General features: G+C 41.9%; 1 protein-coding gene across 1 annotated transcript in view; it reads right to left on the bottom strand.

Annotated features, from left to right (window-relative positions):
• Positions 1-9,275, bottom strand: part of gata5 (GATA binding protein 5) — a 12,659-nt gene extending 3,384 nt beyond the window's left edge. Inside the window, exons 1-4 of the mRNA XM_032522061.1 lie at positions 8,956-9,275; positions 7,432-8,126; positions 2,373-2,542; positions 386-514 (exon numbers count right to left, since the gene is read on the bottom strand). Coding sequence (XP_032377952.1) covers positions 386-514; positions 2,373-2,542; positions 7,432-7,948 — 816 coding nt within the window. The 5' untranslated portion in view covers positions 7,949-8,126; positions 8,956-9,275. The remainder of the gene's footprint in view (positions 1-385; positions 515-2,372; positions 2,543-7,431; positions 8,127-8,955) is intronic.
• Positions 9,276-9,761: the final 486 nt, after the last annotated feature.

The following is a 9,761-nucleotide window of genomic DNA, read 5'->3' as shown; positions in this document are numbered from 1 at the left end:
CTAGCTAGACTATCTGTCCAATCGGAGTTTTCTGTTGCACGACTAAAACAACATGTTCCACCTAAACAAGTTCCTTCCCAGGGCTGTTTTGCAGAGGCACCACGACTGTGATTGGTTTAAAGAAATGCCAATGAACCAGAGCACATTTTTCTCCCATCCCAGAATGCTGTGTGGACTAGCCAGACCCTCCTCCGCAGCGCCGCAAAGGAAGGTCTGGCAACGCGAGACATACATGGACAGAGATAAGTTCTGCCACTGGAGATAAAAGTCTTACGTGGCAAGAGATTGTTCTTATCTCAAAAACGCTGCTTAAATATAAATAAACATAGCAGTGTGGATTTAGCATGGATTTAAGTATTATTATATTTATTGTGGTGTGACCTACCCCATGCAGCTTCATGTAGAGGCCGCAGGCGTTACACACTGGTTCTCCTTCAGCGTTGCGTCTCCACAGTGTCGTGGTGCTGGTGTGGCAGTTAGTGCAGCAAAGGCCGGCCCTGCGAGATGTGGTCTGCTGCAGGTATAGAGGAGCAAAAAAAAAGAAGACATTTGGTTGACAAAAACAAATTGTAGTTTGACATTTGCTGGCTGAAAGCCAAATAAGAAATCTCAGAGCAGGCAGACTCACAGCTCACATCTTTGTATCCTTGAACTATAAAGTTTGAGAAACCTCAGTTGAACGGTTCCCTTAACTTTTAGTATGAATTACAGGATGTCAGTATGGGGCATTGTACAACAATGATAAATGATCCATTATCCCTCCATATACCCATGAAAAAAAATTTCTAATAACTCATTAGTTGGGCCAACCTTTGTTGACAACAATCTAATTTTTGTCTCATGTGGCGGTGGGACAATCTAGCTTGGTTTTTGCACAATAAGTGTGGAGCAAAAGCAGAGCAGAGGGAAAGCGAGAGTCTGCGTGTTGCTTTGGAAAGCTAAAAGTGGCCCGTCCAAGGGCAAGGTCTCTGCGGGACAAATACAAACAGGGAACACAGCCCAGCGGTGGAAGGAGAGGTTGGGCAACTTACAGCTGCTCCAGAGAGGCAAGTTCCTGGGAAATACACAGCTGGGAAGCCTTGACCCCCCCCCCCCCCCCCCCCCCCCCTCACCTCACCACCACGCAGCTTTTACTTTTTTCTAAGTACTCTTTTACCACAATTACCTGTATATTGTAAACATTAAGTTGCCCATTAAAATGGGCCCACAATGACTTGTAGGACAGCCTAAAGCCTTTATACATTCATTGCATTTTCGCATAGAATACTAAGCTATTCAAATACAGTAGCCTACTAATTGTTGGCATCATTTTATAAATCATGTTTTAATGTTAAACATACATGTGGCACAGTGAATCCTTAGTGTTTTTTAATAAACTTTGTTTGTTGTTTTCTTTTGCACAAATTGTATATATTACATACCGTTACAGTGCTTGTGACTGCAATTATATATTATAAAATAACAGAATTGCAGAAAGAATAAATTTATTTAGGATTAAATGTATCCGTGGCTAGTGACTACCTTACCTATAGGCCAGTAAGCAGTGGGGATTTATATTTGCTAATAATATGTTGAATTCATGTTAGGATTTTTTTTTTGGCGGGGCATGTTCAGCCTTTATTTTGATAGGACAGCTGAAGACATTAAAGTGGGGGGGGGGATGACATGCAGCAAAGGTCACACTGCGTTGATAGGACTTTTAGCACCCTTCAGTCTGTTGTGGTAATGTATTACAGTACATTAAGAGTATTTAAATGCCATGGCGGTTTGGAATGAATCTGACTGCAATATTATGGGGTTGTATAAATTATGAGAATGTGTCATATTTCCTTAACTAAAAGTTTTAAATGAAAAATCCCAATTTGTGAAGTAACTTGCAGATAAATGTACCCGAGTAAAAAGTACAATATCTAACGTAGGCCTATTATATGTTTATTTATAGCTAACTTGGACAATCATAAAATTGAATAACTGAAGTTGAGCACATGTAGAAAATGTAAGCTACTTAGGTTCATGTTGGAAGGCTACTTATAGCTACCCTGGAAATCCAGAGTTCTCGCAAGAGCACAATTTGATTTTTCTCAGCGAGTCACTCTAGCAATGAGTAACGCTGCTCATTAGCCATGCCCTTGGAGCCGAGCTGCACCAATCACATCAGTGTATCTGATATAGGGGCGGGCCAGAGGCGAGCTAAACAGATGACGACAGAGCTGCAACGTCGAAGTCAGGAAAAAGTCAGTAAACCCTTTTTGGGCCGTTTCCATTACTCACAGCCAGACCCTTAATGTTTCGGATTTGGGTCTGGATTTCCAGGCTTAATCTTAATCTTAATCTTAATGTGAGTTGGGCTGCTGTGTTTGTGTGTGTCTCACCAGTCGTTTCTGTGGTTTGATGAGCGGCCTGTTGATGCCGTTCATTTTGTGGTAGAGGCCGCAGGCGTTGCACAGGTAGTGGCCGGTGCCGTCCCTGCGCCACAGGGGCGTGGACACGGAGCCGCAGTTCACACACTCCCTGCCCTCATTGGCCATGTCGTCAATCAGGTCTGAACAGCGGAGGAAAGACAAGTGTTAGTCTTAACCCGCGTTTTATATACACATATACATAACATTTTAATTGTATTGCTACATCACCACAGGACCACTGGGGCCAATCCCTATAGCCTATATTTTTGCACTTTCCTAGCTCATGTTAAACAGCTATTTGGTAGTTGTTTCTGTTTTTATTGTTCATTTCATATTTTCAGGGGAGTCAACTCATTTTAGTTCATAGGCCAAATCCCCTTAATTTGATCTCAAGTGGGTCGGACCAGTAAACCACTCCAGAATGCAAATTGATTCTACTACGACAGCGTTCGAAGGCCGTAGGAAAATAAAGAATATTACAGACTTGGGAGAGAGGGGTGATGTTATAAGAAAAAAATCAAAGAACTCGGATATTCTCTGGGTTTAAAGTGATGAATTTGAAATTGGAATGAATTACTTCTCTGCAATTTTCACACTTGATTGGACCCGTTGGCGGGCTGGTTCTGGCCCACGGGCCATATGTTTGTCACCCCCGGGCTACTGATTCTGATGTTATTGTAAAACTCATGTACTGTAGAGCCTCATCTACCATGCCGTGATATTTTGATAGAACTCGGTTATGTTCAGCTGCAGGCATTGAACCAACACAACCCACTATCCAACCAGGGCAACAATCAATCTTTCATCTGTAATATCCCTTTGATATTTCTCAAAAAAAAGTCTCATTAAACTAATTTTGAGCATCTCGATCTCTTTGTAATTTGACTGTTTCTCATGTGACAACAGTCTGTTTTCTGAGAGAGAAGACGTAACATCATGATCTGGCACAAACAGACCCCCCCCCCCCCCCCCCCCAATGATAGGGAGACAGACGGATGGAAGAATCTTTTTGAGGAGGGACGGGGCGCTGCGTTATCAGTCTGAAGTATCCAGGGGGTCCCCCCCCTCCCCCTCCCCCTCCCCCATCCATCACAGCTCTGACACACGACGACTCCTGGCATTAATTGCCCAAATTCCGATCCTCTCAAGTTAGAGAGAGAGAGAGAGAGAGAGAGAGAGAGAGAGAGAGAGAGAGAGAGAGAGAGGACTGATGAAGACCTAGAACACCCCATGCAGAGGTCAGGATAAAACTTCCCGAGGCTACCTTTTTTATTTATTTGAATTTATTTTATTATTCCTGAAGAAGAAATTAATGCTGTGTGGTTTAAGACAACCAAATCCCCCCCCCCCCCCCCCCCCCCCCCCGCCCCGCCTTCCAAAAAAAAAAAAAAAAAATGCCCTTAACTTTTAAAATCATGTAATTTCTGTAAAAACTTATATAATAGAAATGTCGGTCCTCACTATGATTAACTCACACAATCCTAGTTTTGGAAGACATGTCGTCATGATATTGTAGGCCTATTCAAAATACTGAGTTACATTCAGGGACATCTGGTGTGAAATTGTGGGGTGGAAGAAGTGTTCAGATCCTTTACTTAATTATTAGTACTAATACAACACTGTAAAACTATTCTGCTACAAGTAAAAGTCCTGTGTTTCTTAACCCTTGTGTTGTCTTCTTGTCGACCGTGTAACGTTTGTTTTTTCTGGGTCAAAATTGAAACCTTTTGACTGTTTTTTTTCCAAAACCTTTGTTGTTTTTCCCCGTGATGTTTTTCTCATTTTTTCTGCGTCTTTTGACGCTTTTGTGGGGTCTTTTGCCCCCACATTTTTTACGCTTTTTTGGGACATTTTAGTCACTTTGTCAATGTATAAAATGTAACAAAACATCCAGATTTAAAGAAAGCAGTGGCCAGGATTTCTTCATTGGGTACTTCTACTTTTAATACTTGAAGTACGTTTTCCTAATGTTACTTACATACTTTTACTTAAGTAACATTTTCAGTGCAGGACTTACTGTACTTGACAGAGTACTTTTTACAGTGTATTAGTGCTTTCACTTAAGTAAAGAACACTTACACCACTGATATTCACACCAAATGTTCCCTGAATATCACTCAGTTTTTTATGGTGAGTATAATATCATCATGTCATGTATTCCAAAAGTACCCAAGGGCCTACAAGTCCAGCTGAAAAGATTAAACCCAGTTTGGATTATTTCCAGTTCCCAAAATGTGAGGTGTGAAGTATTTCCCTTATGCTACGAACATGCTCTCACTTAACCCTTGTGTTGTCCTCCCAGGTCAAAAAAATGAACACTAATAATTAATAATAAATAAAAAACATTTGACATTTGACATTTTCAACGCATTATGTTTTTTTATTTCATTAACACCACTTTACCACCACTAGTTTTACACTACTTTTTGGAATCCATGGCCAATAACCCTCATTTGTGTGGAATTATACCTACTATTTGAGTTAATAAAGCAGAAATTATGAATTAATTTCACTAATAGTTAAGATCTGAGGAACTTATGTTTGGTCAGGATACTGATTTGAAACCATTTCAATTTTCACCTGAAATTCAATGAAAGTGATCAATTGTATTTGCAAAGAGCATTGCATGGATTCCATCCTTTTTTGTGGTAATTTGGTTCAAAATAATGCCATTTTTCTGATGTAGACATTTTTAAAAAGGGTCAAATTTAACCCGAGGACAACAGGAGGGATAAGTAACATGTTCAGTGCAGTACTCTTGTTTGTACTTTACAGTGTAGCATTAAAGGATCTGAATACTTGTTGCACCTCTGCTGACACAAGCACTGAAATGTTGTCATCTTTAACATCAAACGCTCGGCTCCTGGAGACGTTTGAGGCGTTTGAGGCTGTGAGGCGTTTGAGGCCTTGCTGTCTGATCCAGGTGATAACTGCTCTCTGATTGGTGTGATGGCTCTTTCTCAGTCTCGTTTTGTCCCCGTGTGTTTTCATCAACTCGCTCATCAAAACACGGGACTGTTGCTACGGGGATTCAATTAACACTTTATTTGATTGCTTCTTTTATACATCTTTTCTTCTTTTTTTTTTTTACAGCCTCTCTTCTTAAGAATGTGGATTGTCTAACGTGTAATAGGCCTATAAGGATTGTTTCGGAGACTTTAATTGAATTTCGTCCTGCCGACAGCCCCCCCCCTACACACACACACACCTCCCCACCCCCCCTCCCCCAATGCATGACACAGCTTTAAATCACTCAGCTCCCATAAGAAATAACAAGCCCAGCGTCATAAAACCCTAACCTGCACGGCTTTCACAATCCTTGATAAACGCACGAGCCAACCAACAAGCATTGAGTGTCGAAATCAGAAAAAATAAAATCACACATATTACGGATTTTCATCGTTCATGTCATTTGTATGAAATCCTGTCACCACCTGCATACTGCTGCCTAGTTGTCGTCATATTTAAATCGCTCTTCTCTCCATTTGTATTTTTGTTCGATATTTCCCTTTCTAGGCAGGTCTCACTTGCAAACGAGATCTTGTCAATGTGATTCCCCCCCCCCCCGATCACATAAAGTGTAGGCTATATAATAACCGAATATTGAGTCTTTGCTAAAAACAATGCGACAATAATTTCCGGAAATGTTGTTTCAATATGAATGCATATTTGGTGATATTTTGAGACGTAAACAAACAGCCATATCGTTCTTTCTCAATACTCCTGCTGTGTATTCTGCAGACATGCAGAATTCATTTGCACATGTAACACAGAATGCTCTTTGTTGTGGTTGCTGTCACTGGCAGCGCATTACATTCTACCTGTTGTTATTAGCCAATGATAGAGCTGCAAGCTGTTTAGCGGATGGCTATATGTCTGGCTTAGGTTTGTCTTTGATATGTATTGGTCTGTAATTGTAACCACACACACACACACACACACACACACACAAACCCATGCATATTTAGATCGACAATCTAAACCGTAGACCTGGACTCTGCCTCTCCTTTTTTATCCACACACTCACACACGATGAATAATGTAGCCTAAGCAACAATAATGTCCAGAAATGTGATTTCAATGTGAATTAATGCCTATTTGATGATATTTTGAGCCAGATTTTAGGCCTAACTGATGGTCAAATATTAACACACACAAACAAATAAATCGTTAGTATTTAGAGTATTTGTGACCATTGTTTTTTACATGGTTGAACATCGATCAGATGAGAGCAACGATCACAGAAAACATATCCACAGTTGGATTTTGCTAAACCAAAATCAGTGTGCTGCCAATTCAGATGTGGAGCATTGCCATGGCTTTTGATATGTCTCTTCATCTTTGCTGCCTATATGCTATGTGTGTAATTGTTATTTTTTATCTTGTTTTTGAGCGGAGCTGCACGGGAACGCAACACATGAACGTCAGTGTAAACGGAAAATAAAGTTGTATGGAGGGAATTGTTTCGTATCGTAGCTATTTTAAGATAAGATGTATAGGCCATTTGAGTATAATAAGTATTTTAAAAAACCAAATCAGCTGATGGTGATATGAAAAAAAAATCTCTTTGTTTTTTTAAAAAAAGAGCTTAGTTGTAAATTGTTAAAATGAGAGCACATATCAAAATAAAACGTCCACAGTTCGATTTTAAGATGACCTATTTATTAGGAACCTAATCAGCTGCTGGGGATGTTTTAGCACTTTGGCCTTGACCAAAATAAAATTTTCAGTGAAAAAAAAGCTCCACTTGTCTTTTTTTTAACTTTTTATTCCTTCACAACTATGATAATAATGGTAACATATTGCAGGTTGTATATGATATATCCGTATATATAAAACAATCTATTTTGTATTTAGGCCATATCTTTTTTTCTGTATCTTTTTGCTCTTTCACCATGGCAAATTCCACATAAGTATAACTTATTGGCTATAAAACCTGTTTTTCTGATTTCTGGTTTGAATTCAAGAATCAAAATTCCCTTGATGGTCACGATGTAGAGACCAGAGTTTTGGGGCCTGCAGTGCTTACCCAGACTGGACTTTCTCCCAGACAGTCCATGGCGTCCCTGCAGACTAATCACTCCCCCCTCGAAGGGTCCGGGCGTCCAGGAGGACGTCGCCATCTCCGGGCTCATGTAGGCGTAGGGGCTGGAGTAGGAGCCTCCGACCGAGCGCACCAGCGCGCCTCCGTACTGATCCGCCCGGGCGCCGTTCCCGAGAACCAGCGGGCTCTGGTAGCTCGCATCCCGGCCGGTGTTGCTGCTCACGGGCGGGCTGTGCGAGTACGAGAAGCCATGCGTAGGGTGAGGGCTGCTGGGCGTGAAGGAGGAGCCGTCCGTGGCGGCCTGGGCCCAGCCGTGGTGTCCGCCGAGGCCGTGGGACTGGTGGGTCGAGTCGCAGGTCTGCAGGTAGGGCAGGGTGGGCAACATACTCGGGACTCTGGGGGTCGGGACATAGACCGGAGAGCTGGCAGACGGGTGGATGTAATTCCCGGTGTCGTGCGCGTAAGGGGACTGGTTGGAGGACAAGGCCAGGCTCTGATACATTTTCACAACTGTTTTAGAGTGTTAGGAAATAAAGGGAGGATTTCTCAGGGCTGGTCCGGGTCCTCTGGAGGTGATAGGCTACTGGCCACACGTAAAGGCTCTGCCACCCTGATCAGAAGAATTCTTCTGCGCCTTTTTGAACAGTTGACTTTATAAAATTCGTGTGGAGATTTCTGTCCTACGAATAAATGAATCAGACAAAGTGAGAGAGAGAGAGAGAGAGAGAGAGAGAGAGAGAAAGAGGGATTTGATGTTTGAAATGTGAGAGCAGAAGAAGAGACTTCATGCCTGGCAAAGTTCAAAGGGAATCTGGATTTTCACATGTTATCACATTCATTCATTCATGCATTCATTCATTCATTCAACCTTAATTTATCCTCAAGAGATCTTTGGGCGACCCTCACTTTCAAAGTCATCGAGTCAAATTACAAAGCGTAAAACACAACAACACAGAAAAATCAATCATAAGAAACATAGAAAGACAATCTGAATTGGCTACTGATATGATAAAAAGAATTAGGATAATAAGGTTGCAAAAATGAAGTTAGTTCCACATTCCACATTGTCCAAGAGGCATATTAAGCATACATATGAACAAGGGGTATTGTGTTATTGTGTATTGTGTGTAAGTTAAACTACTGTTGGCTTACAGTTAGCGCATGGATATGAGCTAAGTTCAACACTCACGCAGCATCATCAGTCATATGTCTCCTGTATCATTGTGATTGACATGGCATGGATTAAAATGGCATTAACTGATATGCGGGTGGATATGCGGATGATATGCGCGCGGATAGAGGTGACTATCAGCGACCTCCCAGATGTCCCACGGCATCCGCACTGCCTCATTAAATCGTAATAACCATACTGAAAACCAAATCCAAAACAGATAGCGAGCTCCGTTCCATATCTCCCATGCGTATATTTTCTATCAATAATACCTCAAATCACATCAAAACGCTGATAATACCATTTCTTTCCAAGGGCTCTCAGTGTTATTATCTCACCAGATAAGGACGGCCGGGTGATAAAGCAGTCCGGTCCCTTTTCAGACGTTCAAAAAACTCAGTAGGTGAGTGGACAAAGTTGGTCCCTCCACACAGATACGAGACACGAACACGGGAGCAGAGCGGAGCGTCTCCACACAGAAACAAATCTCTTCTTTTAATGCGTAAAAGTTGCGCGCATTGATCGGAGATGAAACCAAAGTTGTTGTTTTTTGGTCCGGGACGACTGCAGCTGTTTCTCTTCCTGCGCGTATATCTGGAGATAGTTACTGTCGCTGATAATTGCTGATATGGGTGTGCTCCTATTCGCTTCCCTACTGGAAAAGTTGTACGGGAGAAAAACACGTGACGCAGCCCGCTGCTCCGAGGTAGGCCTAGGTGGGCAGGGAAGAAGGGAGGGGGGAGGGGGGAGGGTTACCCCTGTGGGACGGAGAGAGGAGGAGCGGGCCTTAAATCTGAGGGATGAGGGGTGCAAAAAGTACCCGCATTAATTGCACCTATACATCCACCTTTTGCTGGATTTTAAATCTGTGTTTTCTTAGAAATAAGGACGCCACCTTGGATGAACCGGCACATTAATCCAGGCACGATATGAAAGATTTGATTCGATTTAGAAAGATTAGATTGACTGTCTGTTGATTGACTGTTAGATTGATTGTCAGCAAAATAGAAGACACACAGCCAGTGTGTGTGTTTTTATACATGCAAATACATAGGCTATGTACAACTTACAAACTACAGCTGTTCATAGATGTAAGAGAAACCTGTTTGTGCAAGTCACACTTAGTGCAGTGTCGTGTTGTGTA

Source organism: Etheostoma spectabile, chromosome 7, assembly GCF_008692095.1.
Source record: "Etheostoma spectabile isolate EspeVRDwgs_2016 chromosome 7, UIUC_Espe_1.0, whole genome shotgun sequence".
Lineage (NCBI taxonomy): Eukaryota > Metazoa > Chordata > Actinopteri > Perciformes > Percidae > Etheostoma > Etheostoma spectabile.
The sequence above is the reverse complement of the archived record's forward strand: the minus strand, read 5'-3'. Positions and strand labels throughout refer to the sequence as shown.